Source organism: Paroedura picta, chromosome 8, assembly GCF_049243985.1.
Source record: "Paroedura picta isolate Pp20150507F chromosome 8, Ppicta_v3.0, whole genome shotgun sequence".
In the NCBI taxonomy this organism is placed as follows: Eukaryota; Metazoa; Chordata; class Lepidosauria; order Squamata; family Gekkonidae; genus Paroedura; species Paroedura picta.
The window spans coordinates 5,426,148-5,451,019 of NC_135376.1; the positions used below are offsets into that span (position 1 = coordinate 5,426,148).

General features: G+C 46.2%; 1 protein-coding gene across 6 annotated transcripts in view; it reads right to left on the reverse strand.

Moving 5' to 3' along the window:
- The window catches only part of LOC143842881 (cytochrome P450 2J2-like), a 54,025-nt gene that overhangs the window by 9,501 nt on the left and 19,652 nt on the right, over positions 1 to 24,872 (reverse strand). For 3 of the 6 annotated variants that reach the window (XM_077348173.1, XM_077348171.1, XM_077348172.1), the window contains 3 exons: positions 24,532 to 24,719; positions 23,386 to 23,527; positions 22,485 to 22,739 (listed from right to left, as the gene is read on the reverse strand). In XM_077348173.1, coding sequence (XP_077204288.1) covers positions 22,549 to 22,739; positions 23,386 to 23,527; positions 24,532 to 24,719 — 521 coding nt within the window. In that variant the 3' untranslated portion in view covers positions 22,485 to 22,548. Of the gene's footprint in view, positions 1 to 4,880; positions 5,031 to 13,399; positions 13,563 to 15,924; positions 16,253 to 17,186; positions 17,674 to 22,483; positions 22,740 to 23,385; positions 23,528 to 24,531; positions 24,720 to 24,872 lie in introns of those variants that run through there. The other 3 variants (XM_077348174.1, XM_077348175.1, XM_077348176.1) reach the window with 3 other exon arrangements.

The window sequence follows — 24,872 nt, forward strand, 5'->3', positions numbered from 1 at the left end:
TCCATGTTAGCAAGACAACTGTTGACTACAAAAGATGGTGAGTTATCACAGAGTGAGGACTGAGAGGCTACTGACAGCCTGTATGAACTTGAAGCTGGGAGGCCTAGGTTGTGGACACATCTGTGATCTGCTCCTTCTGCAGATGCCCTTGACACACTGGACTGAGTTAAGACATTCATTGCATTCTTTCTTATTTTTGGCATTCTGTTTTTTAAATATAGATTCTCTCTGTCTTCCTGGCAGCTCTTCTGGGTTTCCTTCCAGCAAACAGCTGAAACCTGAGCACAAGGCAGGAGGCAGCTGGCCTCCCTCCCTTGCCTTGTGAAGATGGAAGGTGAGAAGGAGCTGAGGATAGATCTATTTACCAGCAGCAAGGCCTTTCAGAGAGACCAGCACCTATTCAACCCAGCAAATAGCAGGAAGAGGAAGAAGAGGCCAATACACTACAATTGGCCCTTATTGGAAAGTGCTCTCTCCCTATTGGTGGCAGATACCCAGGGAGAGACAATCAGGTAGGGAGTCAGTTGTCTGAATGCAATTTGAGCTGATTGGTCCTCATTGGCAGATTGCAATTTGAACTGATTGGCCCTCATTGACAAAGTAGAATTTGAACTGAATGGCTCTCATTTCCAGAGTACAATTTGACTTTCATTGGTAGACTACAATTTGAACTAATTGGCCCTCATTGGACTCCGGGGAATGGTAGAGGACAGGAAGGCCTGGAGGATCATTGTCCATGGGGTCATGATGGGTCGAACATGAGGAGACGACTGAAGATGGCGCCATAAAAAAGCTGGACTTCTGTTCAGCTCTTAAGCCATGCCGAGGGTCAGGAGCTTCTGCACCTGGCTGACCTGAGCAGATACGCAAATCTGCTCACCGGTCGCCCCAGGAACCGGTAACGGCATCCTGAGGGTCCTACAGATCCGCGGGGCGGAAGGAGGACCGAACTCCCCAGATTAATAGTGGCGTGTGCTCAAGGTCACGATGGCGTCTTTGTCGCAAACAACTTTACAAGCTTGAAACGACCAGCTGACCTTACATTCTTCCCAGACCATCATTTACCAGATCGACAGGAGCAGAAGCTGACAGAAGCTGGAATCTGCAACAGTAAGAATTGAAAGCTTTCTGGCTTTTCTCTCTCTTCTCCCACAAGCTCTTCCCTCCCCCCCCCTCAACCAATTCACAAGCGAATTCCTTCTTTCGCCGAGTGAGAGACTCCCAGATAATTATACCCATTAACCAAACAAAGAGAGTGCTTTGAAGATTTGTGGGTGAAAGTTCAGTGGGGGAATTTGACTTGATACGGAGATCGACAAACTGATAATTTGGGATCGCTCGTGCTCCCGCGAGACCTCACGAGACTTTCTGTTTATAGTTTGTGTCTGCCTAGAACTATGGAAGAATTAACGAAGGCACAGCTTTTCCATTTGTTATGCAAAGGAAACTCAAAGATACTGAAAGCAGTCAAGAAGCTGGAAAAGGAAATTCGTGGGACTAAGGGGGAGCTTTTGGATGGAGCCCATGGTCCGGAGAGACCAGCTGATGACGTAGCTCAGCTAACAACAAATCAAGTGAAACTTCAATGTCTGGAAGTTAATCAACTGGAGGGAGAGAGTGCCAGAGATGTAAAAACCCAAAGTACCTTTGAAGAACCTGGGAAAACAGATTCAAGGAAGGAAAGTACCGAAAACCTGGAAGTCTATTCAGAGCAGGAAATGATTTGGATCAGCAAAATAAAAAGAGTCTATTCAAAAGCGACAGCAACTAGGAAGCTATCAGGAGATATTCCTGTGCGACAAGAGGAAGAGATCCAGATAGACAAAGGATTCAGAGCCTCCTCAAAGGCGACTACAAGCAAGAATCAAGTAAGAGATTTCTTTGGCCCTGACAGAAGGACAATCAGAAACACTCTACTATGGAAAAAAAACACAATTTCATTTTCTGCGACCACCTGAAAGATGAGTTGAACAATGGAGTATTCTCCTGGCTTCCTGTGGGAAAGACAACAGCAGTAACTTTTAGGACAGGTCCAATATATGAAGGGAACTGACTTTATATCATCTAAGACAATAATAGAATATATCCTTATAATAGATTATACCCTCCTATGTATCAACAACTACTTTGTTAAGAAAGATGGTAATAACTCCTAGATCAGGATTAATATGCGATGGGAATTGAATATGTATGTCAATATGTATGCTAAAAGAGGATGACAAACCATATTTCATAGGCATTAACAAGACGGCAGTAGTAATTCTTGGGTCAGGGCCAATTTATGAAGGAGACTGACCTAATATCATTTAAGATAATAACAGAATGTATTCTTATAACAGATCATATTCTCATATGTATTAACAATCACTTGGCTAAGAAAAATGGTAAAAACTTCTAGATTAGGAATAATATGTGATGGGAACTGAATATCTATGTTAAAAGAGATGGCAAACCATATCAGCTGGTCGCTTTTTCTTCACAATTTCTCTGTAAATGCTTTCTATAATAATAAACAATAAAATTATAAAAAAAAATGATGGGTCGAACATGACTTTGCTTAACCTAACAACAACACCCCAGATCAGGCCTGCTCTCACTCTCATAGCCTCCTCACTCGCTGCTTCTGCTCCCTATGTTTTCTTCAAGGGACAGCAGGAACCTGCAACTTGGTTGGCTGCTCATACAGGGCTTCATTAATTATCCTCACTTCCCCACCTGTAAGCTCCTCAAGGGCAAAATGCTGCCAACATTTAGGATGGCTTTTTTTTTTTAGTCAACCTGAATCATAGAATCATAGAATCATAGAATCATAGAGTTGGAAGGGACCTCATGGGTCATCTAGTCCAACCCCCTGCACTATGCAGGACACTCACATCCCAATTGCTCATCTACTGTAACCTGCCACCCCTTTGCCTTCACAGAATTAGCCTCTCCATCAGATGGCTATCTAGCCTCTGTTTAAAAATGTCTAAAGATGAAGAACCCGCCACCTCCTGAGGAAGGTGTTACACTGAGAAACCGCTATAACTATCAGGAACTTCTTCCAGATGTTTAGATGGAATTTTTTTTGAATTCATTTCATCGCATTCATTCTGGTCTTTCCGTCTGGGGCAAATGAGAACAATTCTGCTCCATCCTCCATATGGCACCCTTTTAAATACTTGAAGATCCACACTAGCCTAAACAGACCAAGCTCCCCCAACCTTTCTTCATATGTCTGAAATTTGTTTGTAGGTCATGTATGGTGTAAGATGACAGTTTCTGTGCAAAGACAGCTCAAAATACAGAAACAAGCAATGAAGTAATATTATGCCAGTGTAGATGAATCACTCAAAGTCAATATTTTGGGGGGAAAGACATCAGAGAGGGACATAACAAGTGCACAACAAGGGCCATAACTGCTAATTAACAAATAGGCCACATATCTTGTGACCTCTTGCAAAATGTACAGCTGTCAGCCCAATGTCATTGCCCAGGTAGCAGTTCTTAAGAGCGAACATGGTGTATGTATGTTTTCTCAACCAGTTTTTTGTGAAGCCCTGGCGTTTCTTGATGTCCCTGGAAGGGTTTCCTGAATGGGTGGTTGTTAATTTATTTGTATCTATATATTCAGTTTCAAAATATTTAGTGGATGATTTTACCTTATATGTTAACATGATATGTTATCCTCCCAACATGGGCAATGGGGGGCCTGGAGAGGGGCAAGAATTCTGCACAATTGGGCCACTTCTGGGTTTCAGGAGTTTCTCAATGATAAAAAAGTTGAGAAAGGCTGGTAATTAAGTAATTAAAGACAGCAGCCTCTGATATGGAGCTTGATTCCCTACTCCTCCACGTGCAGCCAACGGGGTGACCTTAGCTTAGTCACAGTTCTCTTAGAGCTGTTCTCTCAGAGCTTTCTCAGTCCCACCTTTATCACAGGTTGTCTGAGTAAAGAGAGGAAGGGAAAAGGTATTTGTAAGCTGCTTTGGAACTCCTTCGGGGAGTAAAAAGTGGGGTATAAAACAGCTCTTCTTCTTCCAATTTCTGGCATCATTTCGGCTTCAGTGCTTTCTGTGCAACCACTGCCCTGTTGACAGTGTTATATGGTGGGCTGAATGTTTGATGAAGAATGCAAACGGGTTCCGGTTCAAAGTAACGGGGGCCTATGAGCCAGTCAAAGTCTCCCAAGGTCACTGAAATATCAGGGGGGTTGGGGAATAAAAGGGAAAGGAGAGGTACACATAGACCAGTTTGAGTTCTTTGCAGAAACAGATGCAGAAACCTTCACATACAGATACTGGAAGCAAAGGAAACAAAAGCAGAGTGCCTTCCTTCGAAATCAGATTTTGTAAGAAATCTGTCTTTTTGATTGCAGATGACTGGGGATATCCATGAAATAACAATGAAAGGAGAGAGAGATTCATCTGGAAGCCATGTAAATGCAGTTGATGGTGTTTCTAATTCCGCAAATGGGGAAATTCAACTAAAGCTATTATTCTTGTTACTGAATGAAGAAAACAAGAAGAGTGACTTACAAACACCTTTCCCTTCCTCTCCCCACAACAGAGAGGTGGGGCTGAGAGGGTTCCGAGAGAGGCAGGTGGGGCTGAAAGGTCTCCGAGAGAACTGGGACTGGCCCAAGGTCACTTGACTGCATGTAGAAGAGTGGAGATTCCAACCCGGTTCTCCAGATTAGTGACCACCACTCTTAATCACGACACTAAACTGGCTTTCTAATGTGGCTAGCTGATTTGGGGAGAGGGATGCTAGGTGTTCACATCTGTGGCTCAATGACACATCAGATACCAGAAGGGAACTTTAGGGGAAATGGCCCTAGCTTGGTGACATAGGTAGACTACTGCAACTATTGGCCAGCCCAATGTCCTGACATCACATACCTTTTTCACGTGCAAAAGTCTCAACCAGCTGATGGGCCTCCTCTTCTATTTGGGGCTCCATGCCTTTCTTCCCCAGTCCCAGCTTCCGCATGGTGGTTACCCCAAACTTCCTCTGCTGCTTCCAGATGTGGCCATTTGACAGTATAATACCTAAAGGCAGGGAGAATCACTGAGAAATTACTGCTATAAATAATACAATAATCATTCATAGTATTAAAATGCACATCCAAACGAGCTCACTTCAAAGCCATGCTCTCATTTATCCTCTGGTGGGAAGGGCACAGCTTTGCAGTAGCCAATAGTTTGCAGTAATTTGGCTAATGTTTTGAGTGGGGAGTGTAAGTTAGCAACTTTCTTTTGACTCAGGGGGAGCCACAGCTGGAGATGGAGACCTTAAAGTTGTCTGGGGATTTCATCCCTGTGGAGACAATTCATGTCGTGCTGATCAATGGCACCTGCTGATGAAACTACAAAAAAATACATTGAAGAACATGAAGAAGATCAGTGCATACACCTGCTGCCTACTAGGAACACGTTAGAAAAGGAGCCCTTCCCACAGCCTCTGGGAGTCTGGCCTTTTTTCAATACTGTCCGTTAGTTATGCTCATGGGAGAATGTAGCAGACTCAAGGTCACCTCTATGAGAGTTGAAGATGCCACCTGCTTAGCAACAAAGAAGCATCCCTTTCCCTTTTGTTCCTCTTCCCTTCACTATCCTAATGCTCTCTTGCACCTTTGCTGTGAGCCTATGCCTGAGACCTAATAAGAGGTGCATCAGGGAAGCAAAGAACCCTGAAAGCCCCCACCCCAACCCCATTTCAAGGCCTCCTGTCCATATAGAAGAAGAAGAAGAAGAAGAAGAAGAAGGAGAAGAAGAAGAAGGAGAAGGAGAAGGAGAAGGAGGAGGAGGAGGAGGAGGAGGAGGAGGAGGAGGAGGAGGAGAAGGAGAAGGAGAAGAAGAAGAAGAAGAAGAAGAAGAAGAAGAAGAAGAAGAAGAAGAAGAAGAAGAAGAAGAAGAAGAGTTGGTTCTTATATGCCGCTTTTCCCTACCCGAAGGAGGCTCAAAGCGGCTTACAGTCGCCTTCCGTTTCCTCTCCCCACAACAGACACCTTGTGGGGTGGGTGAGGCTGAGAGAGCCCTGATATCACTGCCCGGTCAGAACAGTTTTATCAGTGCTGTGGAGAGCCCAAGGTCACCCAGCTGGTTGCATGTGGGGGAGGGCAAAGCTGGAACGAACTTGTCAATGAAGTGTGAATGGGGTGCTCTTTGTACTTTAGAAGGCTAGATCTATCAATACTCTCTGCCTGCCTTTTTGCTCTATCTATTAAACATTGTGGGCGGCTGCAGTTTGTCAAATCCATCCGTAAAGCTTTGCATGCCTGCTCAGACATATGTAGGGTGATATTATTTCTTTTGATGTGGAGGAATTGTCCCTTGGGAAAATGACCATGAATGAAGTGAGTCAAAATGCAATAATGTATTTCTGTCTGTCTCCTTATGATATGAAGAAACAGTCAATTTATTGTTCTTAACATGTACTCGGGTATCCAAAAAGGGAACTGATGTGGGTGAAATTGTGCTGTAAATTTAATAGTAGGGTGGGCGTGATTCAGCTACTGGTCAAAATGTACAAAAATGTTCTGTGTGATCAAGAACAATAAAAATGTCATCCAGAAGTCTGGCGTAAAATAAACAATTAGCAAAATAGGGATTCATCTCTTCATTAAGTAGTAAGGTCTCCTCCAAAGACAACATGAGCATGTTGGCTACTATGGACGCCAAAGCTGTGCCCTCGGCCAAACCCCATACCTGTAGGAATACTTGGTTTTCAAAAGTAAAAGAATTATTATCCTACACTATCTAAAATCGGTGGGATGATGTGGACCCAGGCATTTTGTCAAATATCTACCACCATATCCCTTTGTATGAGGGTTATTCATATATAGGGCATTCATGTCTACGGTTATGAGAGTCACCCGGCCATGTACAAATACATTTTCAATGGAATTTATAAGTGGATAGTATCTTTTGCTATGCAGTTATTGTTGGAGGGTAGTAGTTTTTGCAGATGGTAATTAAATATTGAGATAAAGGCCCCGTGATCAATCCACGCTGAGCTATGATTGATCTGACAGGTTCCCCATGATGTTCTGATGGATAAACTGAAGGACTGCAATCTGGATTTTCAGATAGTCAGGTGGATAGGGAATTGGTTAGAGAACCGCACTCAAAGAGTTGTTGTCAATGGTGTTTCGTCAGACTGCAGGGAGGTGAGTATCGGGGTACCTCAGGGCTCGGTGCTCAGCCCGGTACTTTTTAACATATTTATTAATGATCTAGATGAGGGGGTGGAAGGACTACTCATCAAGTTTTCAGATGACACCAAATTGGGAGGACTGGCAAATACTCCGGAAGATAGAGACAGAGTTCAACGAGATCTGAACACAATGGAAAAATGGGCAAATGAGAACAAGATGCAATTTAATAAAGATAAGTGTAAAGTTCTGCATCTGGGTCAGAAAAATGAAAAGCATGCCTACTGGATGGGGGATACGCTTCTAGGTAACACTGTGGGTGAACAAGACCTTGGGGTACTTGTGGATTGTAAACTAAACATGAGCAGGCAGTGTGATGCAGCGGTAAAAAAGGCGAATGCCATTTTGGGCTGTATCAACAGGGGCATCACATCAAAATCACAAGATGTCATAGTCCTTTTGTAAATGGCACTGGTCAGACCACACCTGGAGTACTGTGTGCAGTTCTGGAGGCCTCACTTCAAGAAGGACATAGATAAAATTGAAAGGGTACAGAGGAGAGCGATGGGGATGATCTGGGGCCAAGGGACCAAGCCCTATGAAGATAGGTTGAGGGACTTGGGAATGTTCAGCCTGGAGAAAAGGAGGCTGAGAGGGGACATCATAGCCCTCTTTAAGTATTTGAAGGGTTGTCACTTGGAGGAGGGCAGGATGCTGTTTCCGTTGGCTGCAGAGGAGAGGACACGCAGCAATGGGTTTAAACTTCAAGTACAACGATATAGGATTGATATCAGGAAAGAAATGTTCACAGTCAGAGTAGTTCAGCAGTGGAATAGGCTGCCTAAGAAGGTGGTGAGCTCCCCCTCACTGGCAGTCTTCAAGCAAAGGTTGGATACACATCCAGCGCCAGCTGGATCGGGGCGGCTCCGCCATTCTCGTGCTTCTAGACCTGTCGGCCGCATTTGATGTGGTCGACCACGAGTTATTGGTACACCGCCTCGCCGGAGCTGGAATAAGGGGGACTGCGCTTCAATGGCTGGTCTCCTTCCTCCAGAACCGGACGCAGAGGGTTGCGATGGGGGAGAGTTTGTCGAGCCCTTGTGAGCTCCCTTGTGGGGTTCCGCAGGGGGCGATACTCTCTCCCACACTTTTTAACATATATATATGCGCCCTCTAGCCCAGCTGGTCCGGGGCTATGGGCTGGGTTGCCACCAATATGCGGATGACACCCAGCTCTACTTCCTAATGGACGGCCGGCCGGACTCCACCCCGGATACATTTGCCAGCTGTTTGGAAGCGGTAGCTGGATGGCTCAGGCAGAGTCGCCTGAAACTCAACCCCTCCAAGACGGAGGTCCTGTGGCTGGGCAGAAGAGGGCAGGACCAGGAAGCGCGCCTCCCATGCCTGAACGGGGTGCAATTAACACCTGAACCAGTTGCCAGGAATTTGGGAGTGACATTTGATGCCTCCCTCTCTATGGAGGCTCAGGTCACCAATGTAGCTCGGACAGCATTTTTCCATCTTCGCCAAGCCCGGCTACTAGCGCCCTACCTGTCCTCGGAACACCTGGCCACAGTGATCCATGCAACGGTCACTTCCAGATTAGACTTCTGTAACTCACTCTACGCGGGCCTTCCCTTGTCTTTGACTCGGAAGTTACAGCTGGTCCAAAATGCGGCTGCCAGGGTCCTCACTAGAACACCTTTGAGGGCCCACATTCAGCCGGTGCTTCGTCATCTGCACTGGTTACCAGTCTGTTTCCGAATCAGATTCAAGGTATTGGTATTGACCTTTAAGGCTATACGCGGTCTGGGTCCCATCTACCTGCGGGACCGCTTGGTTGCTTATGCCCCCCGCAGGGCACTCCGCTCTGCGGGTATGAATTTACTGGTTGTCCCGGGCCCACGGGATGTGCGCCTGGCCTCGACCCGGGCCAGGGCCTTTTCAGTCCTGGCCCCAACCTGGTGGAACGAGCTCCCAGAAGAGCTAAGGGCCCTGCAGGATCTACCAGCTTTCCGCAGGGCCTGTAAGACGGAGCTCTTCCGCCAGGCATATGGTTGAGGCCAGGGCAGCTCTCCCACTAATCCATCAGAGGATCCCCTCCAATATTGAGATCTCTAACACCGAGATCATGGTTAGATCTATTGTATTGGTGCCACCCTCTTCTGAACATTATTCTCTCCACCAGGCTGAACTAAGATCAGAATTGTGACCACCGCCGCTATATGTTATGTGATATGTTATATGTAACTTTTAATTGGGGTTTTTATGGGGATTTTATTGTGTTTTAACTATTTATGTTGTAAACCGCCCTGAGACCTATTGGGAGAAGGGCGGTCTAGAAATTAAATAATAATAATAATAATAATAATTTTTCTTGGATGCGTTAGGATGCTTAGGGCTGATCCTGCATAGAGCAGGGGGTTGGACTAGATGGCCTGTATGGCCCCTTCCAACTCTATGATTCTATGATTCTATGATTCTATGATTCTAATCAGAGTGATCCTATGAATTTTAGGTAGAAGGTAAAAAATAGGCCATTTTATAAAAAGATGGTTGAAGAATTCACCTTCCCGCTTCGAAATACAATTCAATGGATTCAATAAATATTCTAATTAATCTGACCATAGATTTTGCCTTTTCCCAGGAGCCTGAACAGCCTCTTTTGGCACAGGGTGGTAAGAGAGCCAACATGCTGTCTGAAGCTCTGCCCATGAGGCTGGGACTTCGATCCCAGCAGCCGGCTCAAGGTTGACTCAGCCTTCCATCCTTCCGAGGTCGGTAAAATGAGCACCCAGCTTGCTGGGGGGGTAAGACGGTAATGACTGGGGAAGGCACTGGCAAACCACCCCGTATTGAGTCTGCCATGAAAACGCTGGAGGGCATCACCCCAAGGGTCAGACATGACTCGGTGCTTGCACAGGGGACACATTTACCTTTACGTTTAAGTGCCTGAAACTCCTTTTTAGAGACATCGATCCTATAATTATTTATTTATTTACATTTTGATTTATATACTGCTGTTTCCCAGATGGGCTCACGGGAGTTTACAATAATAAATGTGTATGTTTTTTCTCCATAATGGATAAATACATCTCTGAGACTGAGATGGACTTCAACCTTTTGGTGGTAGTCTTTAACCTTTGTTTTAACTCGTCTTTTGAAATTAAAGAAACATCTGCTACCTGTTCTCAGTCTTTAGAAGGACTTAGAGGCAAATCTAGATTTATACTACCATAGGAGGTACTGGAGATTATCATGCTTGAAAAATTAATTCTAATCTCTTAAACAAATCCACTCTGGCTATGAAGGTGTTATAGTTCTAATGTAGGACATAAGATAAGCCTTTGAGAAGTACAGCGTCCTCCTCCATGGTGAAATGTGCAGTAAACGAAGAATCTCACAAAGACAAGCAGGTTGGAGAGACACTCAGAAAGAGGCCGGAAGCAGCATGTGGCCCGCATTCCGCAGGTTGGGGACCCCTGGTTTATATGATCACTGTTTGTTTAGATTTAATCCCTGGGAGAAATATTGTGAAACAAATACAGCAGAACTGGAGACCTGGATGTGTAAATATACCCTTCTTAATTGTGGAATGTGGAGTGTAATTAACTGAGACCCTGTTGTTAAAATTCATGCAGCCAACCTGGTGTAGTGGTGAGAAGTGTGGACTTCTAATCTGGCGAACCGGGTTTGATTTCCAGCTCCCCCACATGCAACCAGCTGGGTGACCTTGGGCTCGCCACAGCACTGATAAAGCTGTCCTGTGATTCTCGATATCAGATTTGTGTCCATTTATCCAAGGGGTTTGACCTGCTTGCCTAATGTAGAAAGCAGAAGGGTATTAGCATTTAATAGCATGGTAATGGCATTTAATTATGCCTTTGGCAATTGGAAACTATTCTGTTTCTCTGTTTTAATGACAGCATCTTGTCCAAGGCTCAGATTGTACATCAACATCAGAAGTTGTGGCACACACCTTGCCTTTAAAACCAGCCACAGCCTTTCGTAATCCACAAAGTCAGAAGCTGAGAAGGAATCTGTGAAACACATGCTGATTTTCTCTTGAAATCCGTTCATATGTTCCAGTAACCCACATAAATTTGCAATGGGATATCGAGTGCCCCTTCGTTTTCTGAATCTGGCTTGAACATTTAATAGTACCCGTTCCCTAGGTCAGGGGGCGTCAACCTGTGGTCCCACTTGTTATTGAATGTTGTGGTTTTTAATGTCAGATTTATGTCCTTTCTGAGTGGGGACTGCTCCATTTGCCTAATTTAGAGCACGGAAGGGCACCGCAGATATCTGATGGCATATATAGCATTGGAGCATATATACCTCAGCTGATGCTACACCATCTGCATAGGTTACCAGTCTCCTTCTGGGTCAAGTTTAAGGTTTTGGTTTTAACCTTTAAGTCTTTACACGGCCTGGGTCCTGCTTATCTGCGTGACCGCCTGTATGCTTATGCCCCCAGCAGGCACTTCGCTCTGCGGGTATGAATTTACTGGTGGTCCCAGGCCCCCGGGACATATGCCTGGCCTTGACCAGGGCCAGGGCTATTTTCGGCCCTGCCCCCAATCTGGTGATATGAGCTCCCGGAAGAGCTAGGGGCCTGCGGGATTTGAATTAATCTGTGATGGCCTGGCAGGGTAGTTAGGCCTGGGCCACTGCACTGTTAGGTCTGCATTGTTAGGTCTGGTTTTGCATATCACAAGGGTGTTATATAGCCAGGAGATCTTCAGAGGTGGCTTTCCATTGCCAGCCCATGTATCATGGCCCTGGTATGCCTTGGAGGTCACCATTCCAAATGCCAGCAATGGCCAACTCTGCTTCGCTTCTGATTGGGCTTGCCTGGGCTAGCCAGGTCAGGTAACCTTGGCAGAGGTGATAGTGAAACACAGTTGACAACTTGGTTGTTACAGGCTCTGTACTCAGAGACCATGTACATGTTAGGAAGTGTACTGCTGTGGGTGAGAAATTTGTGTCTGTGTGTGGGCTCTTTCTGCTAAATGAGGCCTTCTCAAGGCCCAACCAGTAGAACAAGAAAGTTATACGTAGCGACATACCCAGGGCCATTCTGCACAAGGACCAATGTTGCCAATTGCTTTCACAAAGCAGAAACGCTGTTTTAAATAGTGGAATCTCGGCGTTCCGCATACCTTCATTTGTAGTGGAATCCAGCAGCGTTTAATTCGTTCCCCACAGGTTTTGGGTCTCACAGGAATCGCTATAAATAAAGCGATTTTTTTCTGTAGTTGTTCCTGCTCCTGGCTGTCAATCAAACGGAACAGCCAATGGGCAGTTGTTATCATGCTCCCGAAAAAACCCTTTGCCTTTAAGCACAGTAAAAAAAAAAAAACCACACACACGTTGCAACGAATATGCGTTGATTCATTGCCATGGAGAGACCCATCTAGCTGGCATGTGAGCTGGCGATTCATCGTTACCACGCTCCCCCAAGTGGAAAAACAATTCCCCCTCACGGGCACGATTTTTGGCCGAAATTAAAGGGAACTTGCAAACAGGGGGCTGTGTTGTGCTTGGGGACTGAGGGGAGCTTAAAAGCAATTCTGTGGAGGGACTGTAGCCGGAGAAGCCTCGCTGGTTCGTTGCTTTCCCCACTCCGAGGAAAAAAAATGGCGATCGCTTCGCCTGAAGTTCGGAGGGGAGAGCCAGGGTAGGGACTTTGTTGAAACCGCTACATTGAGAATGCACAGGTCTTTTTGGCAAGTGTTGCAGGTTGTTAGCAAGAGTGTAGCGATTTTCTAAGGGGGAATCCACTTTTCCCGATTCCCCGAAAATCGCTACAACGAAGCGATTTCGGCGCTCGGAGTGTTGCAGATTGCTCACGACGTCATGCGGAATGCAGTTTTAGTGGTGAAAACAAAATGTACGAGTAGTGCTATATTAAAGTCATGCGGAATGGCTCCCAGATTCTGTCCCTGCAACAAAGGAATTGAAAAACTTTCCTCTCAAGTTCCCCTCAGATCCCCTTCAGATTACAGCAGCCAGAGGTCTCCTCTGTGGACTGTCCAGTTTATGAAGTAGAAAAGAGGAACAAGCAGTTCAGAGGCAGTGCCAAGTAGCTAAGCTAATAAATGCAGAACAATTTTCATTTCCAGTGTTGACCAGACAGAGAAATGTAAAAGTAACTGCAACCTTCGGGAGCTTCCTTTGCTCTCTCTTGTGCCTGGTACCTGCAGGGTACACTCAAACAATATAGGGTTGTTGTTGCTTGTTTAACTCTTCCCAAGGACTTACCCGATTCCTGTCCTAAAGCTTTCATGAAAGGACTTGAGACCCGTTCAGCAAAATCTTCTGAATGGTTGATCAGGCCTTCCTTCACTGCTTCATATCCAGCCAGTACAACGATAGGCATTTGCCCCAGCCACAGCATAGAAATGCTTCCATACTGTTTGGCCAGCTGCCATTTCCATGGAAAGAGACAAGATAAAGCATTAAATTAATTCAGCTGGCTTGTTTCACTATCACATGTGCAGTTCACTCTTCTTTACCTTTTCTGCTTCTGGCCAAGTGACACTCTCTTCTCTGTCCATTTCCCTCCTCCCAGATTCCTGCTTTTCCTCACGTGGGTGTAGTTTGCACGGGGCTTTTTACCCACTCCCAGTTTGAATAAATCCCTCGGATCTACACTGAATTGAATTGCCATTTTGATTTGGGGCACTTTAAATTTTCCCTCCGCAACATGTATGAAGTGACCCTACAATTCCCCCACAATATCCAGGTGTGGATATAACCCTCAATATTTGAAAAACCACCATCAGTAAGTGTGCAGATATCTGCTTTTTGCAAATTAACTTCCTTCTCTGTGCCTTGTAGCAAAGCAGTCTTCCCAGACTGGCAAGGGCATCAGTACAAAGACTTCCTCATTCCTAGATGCAAGGCTTGTCTTAAAGTGACGGCACACCAGAAGGCCTAACTCAGCAGAGATTTGCCTCTTGGATTTATTCCCCCCTCCTCTGCTGTCTCCAATCCTCTAACTCCCCACCCCCTCATTCAAGAAAAGAAAGAAAGATACTCCTGCTGAGCTTGGCTCCCCGCCCCGCCCTGAGCTTCCCCAATCAAATGCAGAACAATTTCTGTTTCAATGGGGGGGGGGGGGCTGGTCTCTGCTCCCTTTCCTGGGGGCATTCTCTTAAAGCTTTCCATTCCTCTAACTCCCCACCCCCTCATTCAAGAAAAGAAAGAAAGAGCTTCCTGCTGTGCATGGCTCACTTCCCCAATCAAATGCAGAAAAATTACTGTTTTAATTAGGGGGGGGGGAATAGATGAAGACCCAAGTTTAAATCAATCTGAATTCAGCGGGAACCACAATAGAAAAGACAAAGTAAGTGCAGAATCAGCCCTGGTCTCTGCTCCCTTTCCTGGGGGGCACTCTCTTAAAGCTTTTGTTTATCTGTCAACTTTCCCACGGGATGGGAGGGGGATTCCTAGACAAGGAACTCCCAATGTTCCAAGGAGCCCTTGGGTTATGGATGAGCTCCCCAGGGGATATATTGCCTTTCCCAGGAGTTCTGATGGGAGCTGACCTCAGAAGACATCACTGGAACCCACTTCCTCTGTTGCTCTAGAGGCTTAATCTCTTTCTCCACAATGGAAATGGTAAATGTTTGATTGATTGGCTGGCTTTTGCATCTAACTCCAACGCCCACCTTTCTGAAGGGGCATGGTTAAAAGGGTGAAAAATCTGTCCTAGACACATCTTTAATATTAAGGCATGTTTTATTTTTTAGTGTATTTTATCCCTTTCTTCTTCCAAGAGGCATGGGGTGATATACATGCTCCACCTGCATCTTATTTTTAAATTGTCTCATAAAATTGATCAGGGTGAGAGAGATTGTCTGGGTCAAGATCCCCAGGTGAGCTTCCTGCAAGAGTGAGGGTAGGAATTGGGCAGTCTTCCCCAATCTTTGGGCCGCAGACCGGTACTGGGCCGTAGAGCCCTCAGTACCAGGTCACGGTAGGGGGGAGGGAGGCATGGGTATGGGCATGGAAACAGGCATGCCTCCCTCCCCCCTTCAAATGCTGAAATTATATATTTCATTCAGCGTTGATAGGAACTGATGAGGTGGTTAATACCATAAAGGTTTATTGAGGTGGCTGATTCTGCCACTTTTCCAGGCATGTTTCTATTGCCAATCAGTGCAAAGCGGATTTCAGGTCAACACCTTCAGGCTTTGAAAAATTCGTAGTGATGCATTGTGCTAAAACTTATGCTACTTTGGAAGAGCCGTTCTTTCCTTTGGCAATCATAGAATCATAGAGCTGGAAGGGGCCATGCAGGCCATCTAGTCCAACCCCTGCTCAATGTAGGATCAGCCCAAAGCATCAGCCCAAAGCATCAGCCCAAAGCATCCTAAACTTGTTCCTGCCATCATGTACATGGTTCCTTGATCACCACATTATTTGGACTGTTCAGAGACCATCAATAAAAAAAAAAACAGTTTGCTTAGGTGGAACTGATGATAATTCAGTGCCCATACAGGTGATTAGACAAGCTACCTTGCTTCCTTGCAAGTGCCCTTCCTTCAAATTGCACACTTGTGTGGTTATCAGGAGGCATATATAGAGAGAAGAACTTCTTGGGAAGAGAGGTCAGAGCGTCTCTCCTTGCTGAAAGCTCCACACAGATGCAGACCAGATATGTAAAATTGCCTATATGACTACCAAAAGTAATCATCTACCCCAAAAGATCTAGTAAGAAAACAATTAAAATAGTTCTGACTTTAATTAGCTATATAGATTAATCATATGGAATTACATACCTTGATGCTAGTATCTTTATGAACCCTGACCCCTATTCGCCAAATACTTCCAATGATGGGGAGCCGAAGGGGACCAGGAGGGTAGGACGTGTGTGACCAGCGTTGTCTCAGGAAGTGAAGCATCAGGAGACACGTCAACAGGGCAATCAACTCTCCCAACATGATCCTTGCTTCTTTATCTCTGTCTTACTATCTTTCCAATGCATGGACTGGATGTCCTTCTTGAAGTGGATGTTCTTTTCTTACACGCTGCCACCACCCCTTTCAATTATCCAGTGGCATCTTTGTATGCACTCTTTAGTTAAGTACTCAGGATGTCTCTGAGAACCTGCAAAAATAATTTTAGGATGAGGTCATCCGTGCATCCATGAATTACCACCATGATGTGATTGCTCAATGATTTCTGGAGGAGAAAGCCTTATTACAAAGTCCTTGATCACCTAATGGTTTCAACTCTTCACAAAATCCTGAAAATTCATCCATTTAAAAATCAAAACAAAAACTTGCCCCATCATTTTATCATCCTCAACGTGTCTAGAAACATAGTAGGTGGAATTTCAAGTTTTGGCCTGGCTGGGGAAGCATGCCTAGGCAGAAGAAGAAGAAGAAGAAGAAGAAGAAGAAGAAGAAGAAGAAGAAGAGTTCGTTCTTATATGCTGCTTTTCTCTACCTGAAGGACTCTCAAAGCAGCTTACATTCGCCTTCACAACAGACACCCCATGAGGGAGGTGAGACTGAGAGAGCACTGATATTACCGAAGAAGAGTTCGTTCTTATATGCGACTTTTCCATACCTGAAGGAGTGCCAAAGCAGCTACCATTCGCCTCCCCTTTACTCTCCCCACAACAGACACCCTGTGGGGTGGGTGAGGCTGAGAGAGCCCTGATATTACTGCTCAGTCACAACAGCTTTGTCAGTGCCATGGAGAACCCAAGGTCACCTAGCTGGCTGCATGTGGGGAGGTCAGAATCAAACCCAGTTTACCAGATTAGAAGTCCGCACTCCTACCCATTCCACCAAACTGGCTCTCAGGATCCCAGAATCCAATTCCCACCTGCCAATACCACCAATGCGGTCTGGGCCCAGTTTATCTGAGAGACCGCCTCCCTGCCTATACCCCCAGAAGAGCTCTACGCTCCGCCACCTCCAACTGTTTGCCAAAGAGCTCCCAGTTACGACAGAGGGGAGGCAGAGCGTGCTGGCTGCCTTCGGCCTGTTCTCCGTCCCCCCTTCTCATGAAGGACTTTTTTGGAGTCACTTACTTGGTTGTGTCGATTTTGTTTTCTTCCGTGTCCAAGCGGATCAAGGAGTAGGGTTTCTACATCCCCACTTTAGTTATATATGGACACTGTTGCATCTTGGCAACTAATAACCTGGATCTCAGAGTACTAATAACCTGGGTCTCAGAGTACTGCCCGCTCAGGTTTTTGAACTTTTCTGGCATTGTTTCCAGAAACATTGACTGGGCCAGGATCACTAAGAGAAAGCATGGGCAGGGAAGCCTCTCCATTTGCAGTGTGGCTTCTCTACCACCGAGGGAGCGAAAGAGGCAGAGGGGGGAGAGTGGGGGGATCCAAAGTCTGAAGCTGGACTCACACTCTCCCTGAGCTGGAACCTGGGCCGGAGAGCAAGCAAACAATGATACGAGCTGTTGATTGAGACTGGGAGTCCGGGGAGATGGTGAAATGCATTCACAAGTCCAGGAAAAGAAGGAGAAAAAGTCAAGGGAGAAAATAGGGTGGAGGTGACTTCAGGGCCAAGAGCATGGGCAGCTTGGGATCTCGAGAATGACTCTCCATGGAACAGCAGTGAACCTCTTTGGACTCCAAGACCCCTAAGAGCCCTTAGGGAGAGGATTCAGTGAGAATTCAGAATTCGTATGCCTCGCCTGTTTCTCCTGGATGGGAAACGTTTGTCCTCTGCCTGGATTGAGAGCTCATGTAAACGTGAACTGGTTAAGCCACCATATTCCCCACCCCCCATCCTTTTCTCTCTAGGGGAACATCTCTCTTTAGTCTGGAGCTGTAATTCTAGGGGATCCCAAGGTCCGACCTGGAGATTGGCATCCACAATCGCAGTACCAGGGAGTTCTCGCTTCAAATCCTCCAATTTCTCTAGAGGAACTGATCTCTGTAGTCTGGTGCTGTAATCCTAGATAGGGTTCTGCGCTTCGGCCGCCAAAGCTGCCGTTCGAGCCCAAAGTAGCCAGTGCTGCAGCGTGGGGGGAGGGGTGGCACCGATGGCGGAGCTTTGCGCCTGCATGCATGCACTGACGGGTGCGCTGGCACTGGCGCCATCCCTCCCCCCCACGCTGCAGCGCTGGCTGCTTTGGGCTTGAATGGCAGCTTTCGCAGCTGAAGTGCATAACCCTATGGGAGCCTTCCCTTCTCCCTGGCTTTCCCCCTTGGCCCTCCCCTCTGTTTGTGGCTTAGGCCGGGGCCGTTGGGGTTTTCTCAGCCTGCAGGCATGCAGCTTGCTCAGAAGTGGCGGGAGGTGGCATCAAGGCAGATGCTGGTGGCCTCCATGTCAGACGGGAGGGAGGGACGGCCTAGCGGCTGGTGTCCCCCCCGGTCCATAAGACAGGGAGGCTGGCAGTTATAGTGGTGGTGGGGCAGGCGCACCCCCCCCCCAAAGAAGACACAGGCTGGCTTCCCAAAGCACTGTAGGCAGGACCCATCGCCTCAGGAGGACAACGCCTAAGAGCCCCCTGACACCCCTGGCAGCTCACTGACCTCAGAAAACATGTCTGAGGAGCCAGAGTCTGCAAAGAAGTCGCAGAATATTGGGGAGACTGTTACGAGTGGGAGTTGTAATCTGATTGGGCAGCCAGTGGGTGGACAGCCAGAGTCGTACAGGTCCCAACGATGAACCTGATTGACCCATATCCCTTAACACCGTCTCCTCCCAGGATGACCTACCGCTTTTATTTATACGAAGCATGGTTTGAGATTGGATGGTATGTCTGGTTGTGAACACAAACCTGCCCTTTGCTTCAAAAGCATTTCTAACTTCAGAGATTAATTGGTCTACAGAGATCCTTCTGTGTCCCTGCGGTTCATAGCCGCGCAAAGAAGACTGAAGCATGAAGGTTGATTTACATTACCCTCATTCAAGAAGTCACGTTCCTGAATTTATACTGACTTGCAGGCCACCATGTGGCTGATGGATGACACTCAAATATTATTATGGTTTGGCAAAACAGGCCACAGCTTTATTTCAACAAATCTATGTGTTGGCCAGCAAGGGGAGAGGGAGCCTGTTAACCTCTTGGGTCATCTGACCCTTGTGTGGAACCCGAGCAGTGCCCAGGGGAGCCTGTCCCAGTCCCGTGATGGGCCACAGGTCCCTGAGCCACTGGGTAACCCCATGATGTAGTGAATCTGGGTGCTTCAGGGGGGGTGTATACCAGCCTCCACCCACCCAGTTCACCTGGTCCTGTGAGCATTTCTGGGCCTTCCCAGCTGGGCTGGCCCTGCTCACAAAGTCCTGACTCTTCTAAAGGCCAGCCAGCTGGGGAGTCATTTGTCACTTTTTCTGGATTCCCTCCCATAAACACTCTTGTTCCCCTTGCCATCCCACCAGCTGTGACAAAATACACAGCAGAATGTACATCAACAACTCTCCAAGCTAAATAAGAATTACCATGAACTTTAACCAGTAAAACCATCATAACAAAGATAGTAATTGAGGGTGGGTGGGTGAGTTCCTGCTCTCTTGGCAGCTGTGGGAGAAGACGCTGAGCTGAGCGCACCTGGTGCCTTATAAAGACACCATGTGCCCCGCCTCCCACTCAGATAGCCAGCTGATGCTCAGCGACGGAGCATCTTTGTTCCCCCACCTTCCCACTGCATCTTCAATGGTGACCAAGGTAAGTCCCGGACGCTCTTTAGTAAAAGTTAAGAACATTTTATAGGATCATTGCACACTGCTGGAGTTCCACACTTGTTATGTATTGCATCGAAGGAAAACACAAAACCCTTTTAGTTGGAAGCACTGAGAATTTATTCCTATTTTATACCCCCCTCTGCTACTGTGTTTGATATGATCAGGGTTCACAGTTGAACTATAGATTTTTTTTTAATTTCATTTTATTAAACAGGAGGTCCATAAATGACTCTTGCTTGAGTTTTCTTTCTCACATGAACGCACAACCAAACTTGGCCAGATTGCTCATTCCCACTACATAGACCTCCCCTTATTAATTAACTTATTAATTATAATTGATTCATTAATTGTTGACTTATTAATTAACAAGTGAATAGTAGCATCTCTAAGGATCAAAGTAGATAAAAGGATAGCTTTGGAATATACTATTGAATAAGCTTGCTTTCTAACTCAATTTTGAGAAATGCCTGGTTTTACACGCCCCCAAAATTGTATATTCTTAGCAGGCCTCATAGTTCAGAGTTGCTACCAAGGAAGAGTGGTGCTTCTATGCAAAGGTAGGCAGTGCTCACCTTGAAAGAGTCATGAGGTAGACCTTCATGGAATTGATAGACAAGCAGCTAAATTAGGTCCCTTTGCCATCCCCCAAATCACACTGAGAGAATAACCTTGTATATTTTTACTGCAGCAGAAATACAGACACAGGAGCATGTCCCAAATTCCCCAAATCTGCGTACAGAACAAAGGAATGGATGAGGCTTTATAATTTTCCCTTGAAGTCAGGAAAAGAGGATGCCCTTTGGGTCAAACCAATAACTGGGGGTCTCTACCCCTTCCACATCCCACAGGACCAACCCATTGCCATTATGCTAAGTCACCCTGACTCCAATGGTTCAATATCAACAATTCCAGTTACTTCCACTGGCCTTGGGAATAGAACATATCAGCCTTGGCAGAACACAGTCAAGAACAAGAACACGTTTCTGGGCCTTCTGTTACGAAAGAGTCTGAAACACTAAGCTTCTCTTGACAGAACAATAGTTAAGAAAATATTATTTCATCCCCTTCTCCATCAGGGTCACCAAGAGTTGGCTGTGATTCAACAGCACACTTTACCTTTTAGAATTCTGTACAGAACATTTATTTTGATTTATTTATATTTAAATATGTGGGGGGAGCAGGAAGCGCGCTTACCCACCCTGGGAGGGACGCACCTTACCATCGCGTCCCAGGCCAGGAACTTGGGTGTGATCATTGACGCTTCCCTGACTTTGGAGGCACAGGTCAAAAGAGTAGCGGGCTAGGCATTTTTCCAGCTTCGCCGGGCCCGACTACTAGCGCCCTACCTGTCCCCCGACCACCTAGCCACAGTGATCCATGCAACGGTCACCTCCAGAATAGATTTCTGTAACTCGATCTACGCGGGCCTTCCCTTGACCTTGATCCAGAAACTTCAGCTAGTGCAAAACACAGCTGCTAGGGTCCTCACTGTTACACCTTGGAGGGCCCACATTCAGTCAGTGCTGAAGCAGCTGCACTGGTTGCCAATTGCTGCCCAGATTCGGTTCAAGGTTTTGGTTCTAACCTTCAAGGCTTTACGCGAGTTGGGACCCACATACCTGAGGGACCGCCTAATGCCCTATGCCCCCCGCAGAGCCTTACGTTCTGCGGGAGAAAATCTGTTGGTCATTCCCGGCCCTAGGGAAGCACGCCAGTAGGCTGGCTCGCGGCCATTCACAAAAAGAATAAAAACCGTATACAGTAAATCACATCCTTAATCATAATCCTTAAAAAAGATCCCCGATGATCCTAAAAACAGCTCCCAACATCATACAAAAGGGCAGTATACATTATTTAACATTAAAACCTTCTCGTCACACATTGGACCATTGGGACCGGTACAGATGGCAATATTGATTGGGAGTTTAGTGGAATAACATTGGGTTCCTGGTGCAGTCTAATACCATGCACAGGAACTGGGGGACAATCTCACCCCCCAGGATCACCGCCTGGCCCTAACCAAACGCCTGCTGGCTCTGTTTTGCAGGCTCTGCGGAACTCAGAGAGTCCCATTAGGACTTACAGCTCATCTGAGAGCTAATTCCACCAGGTAGGGTCCAGGATCGAAAAGTCCCTGGCCCTAGTCAAGGTCAGGCGTACCTCCTGGGGCCCTGGGACCATCAGCAAATGCATACCCAGAGAGTGCAGTGCCCTGGGGGGGGGGGGCATAAGGAGGTAGGTGGTCCCATAGGTAATTTACATGTAGACTTCAAAACCAGTAATAAGATTATCTTATTAGCTGAGTACCCAGCTTGCTGGGGGGAGGGGGGTAAACGGTAATGACTGGGAAAGGCAGTATTAGCTGGGTACTTATAAGAGTAGTTCAGCAGTGGAATAGGGTGCCTAAGGAGGTGGTGAGCTCCCCCTCACTGGCAGTCTTCAAGCAAAGGTTGGATACACACTTTTCTTGGGTGCTTTAGGATGCTTAGGGCTGATCCTTCGTTGAGCAGGGGGTTGGACTAGATGGCCTGTGTGGCCCCTTCCGACTCTATGATTCTATGATTCTATCAGGCAATAGTAAAAGATTAGCAATGGCAGCTCTGCCTAAATCTACCTTGAGGAAGCATCTGTCGAGTTCTGTTAGAGAAAACAAGGACTGAATGAATTGAGCAGGTGAGAGACAGTGTAGGATGAAGCAAATGTTTTAATGGAGAAATGGAACATTCTGATTTGTTTAGTTTATGATGAACTGCTGCGGGGAACAGCACAGAGCTTATAGGGGTGGGGAGCTACTGATGCACCAACTATAGGATCTGTGTTGAGTTCTTTCACTCCTTCTGGCGGCTGGAAAGTGAATGCCCTCAGCAGGTTGGCAAAGAAGATGAAGATCTCAACCTTTGCCAGCTGCTCTCCCAGACAGACACGGGTCCCTGCAAAGGAAACAAAGGAAGGCAACATGTGAGAGAGCTATTAGCATGTATTGTCTAGACCAAGGGTAGTCAAACTGTGGCCCATTTGCTGGCAGGGGCTCATGGGACTTGTAGTCCATGGACATCTGGAGGGCCGCAGTTTGACCATGAGCTGATGGGCCGAGACTTGTGTTGCTGCATCTATAAGTCCTCCATACCAAATGCCGAACTTTCTCTCTTCCCAATAAAGCTATTTAGATTTCCTATTTCTTCCTGAGATGCAGCATTTGCCCTGCTGAAGTGCTTAAATGGGAAGAGTCCTCTCTCCACGGAGAAGGACATTCTTTACTTGCAGAAAGACCCACATTCCATTCCTGCCTCCATTACTTAAAGCTCTGGGGAAACCGGGGAGGTCTTCAATATCCCCATGTTCTTGCTCAGGATATGAGCTCTAGAATGCCATGCAAAATATACAAAAATAAAGAAGTGCCTTGTTATGTCCAAGCTAGCTACATTTAACAGATTTTACCTTTCAGTTGGTCATCAAACTAATCTTTGTCATAAAGTCTTGGTAATTTAGTGATTCCTAAAAAAATTCTGTCCTAGAAGAAAGGATTCCTGAATGTAATCCTCCAGAGAACAGCTGTCAATCACATTGTGCACTTACCTGCCCCAAACGGAAGAAAGGCTTCCCTTTCCACAAAATCCCCGCCTTTGTCCAAAAAGTGATTGGGGTTGAATTCCTCTGGTGTTTCCCATTGCTTAGGATCAAGAAGAGCAGAACGTAGATCCGCTACAATAACAGTCCCCTGGAAGACAGAAACCGTTGCTTCAGGATGTATACAATCAAGGACATTGCTCTTGTCTTGTCATTGTCCCAGGACAAATATTTGCTGCTTCAGAGGATTGGTTGAGGGCTGGCAGGAGATGGGGGGGGGGAGCAACATTTTGGCCCCATCACAGCCATGACCACATGGAATGATTATGCACAATGGCGGCCTGGTTTCTCACTATGGCGCAGCATGCCCCACCATATCCCTTGTATGCACGGGGGATGAGATTCCACATATTTAAATCTGTTGACCTAATGAGTGGCAGAGGGGTTTGGGGTTGGGAGGTTTCCTGCTGTGTTTTTTTTTGGGGGGGGCCTTAAATTGCTCCAGCCATTTCCAGCATTTGGTGACCCAAGCTAGAAAAAAATTAAAACGATGAAAAGAAATTAATGTACCAACAACAGCCTGATAGTTAATGTTTGTAATTTTGAGACCCCCATTAGAGCTTTGTTGAACCCCCAAATTGTCCACGACTGTTTGAAAGATATTTGCAAACAGAAAATGAGATATGCAGAGGCAGGAACAGTATTGGAAAGGAACTGGATCAATTTTACGTACTCTGTTGGCCACAATATGCCAATAAATAAATAAATACCCTGTTTCACTTCTTGGCTTCCTTCTTCAGTCCAAGTGAGGGATGCCAGCTCTGGGCTGTGCAATACCTGAAGACATTTGGGGTGGAGCTGAAAGGGGGTGGGATTTAGGGCAGGGAGGGACTTCAATGGAGTATCATGCCATGGGGCCCACCCACAAAGTAGCCATTTTCTCCAGGGGAACTGATCTCTGTCACCTGGAGACGAGCAATAACGCCAAGGGATTCCCGAGTCCTACGTGGGAACTGCCAACCCTGGGCTCAATTGGGAAGCCAAGAGATTTCAGTGGGAATATAAAAACGACCCTCCTTCTTCTTTTAGACATATACATCTTTCAGCGATATTACTCTTAGGATCGAGAAGGGCAACCAGAAGCATATCCTGTACCCTTGGGATAAGGAAACCACGCATGTTCACATCTTTTGAACATTGTCTGGGGAATCCAAACAACAAGATATACTTGAAACGCATGATCTCATGTATCACAGCCTTCGTGTAGGGCAGTTTCTTCTGATCTTGGTAGTGCAGTAGTTGAGAGGAGCCTAAAACATCTTGGATCTCCTTGTGGACTTTCTCTGAGGAAAACAATTTTAAAAAACCCTTCATTATTAGCCCCGCATTTTCCTGTACCACGGAACAATGAAACTATTCTATATCAAGTATTCCAAATACTGGATTATTATTATTATTATTATTATTATTATTATTATTATTATTATTATTATTAT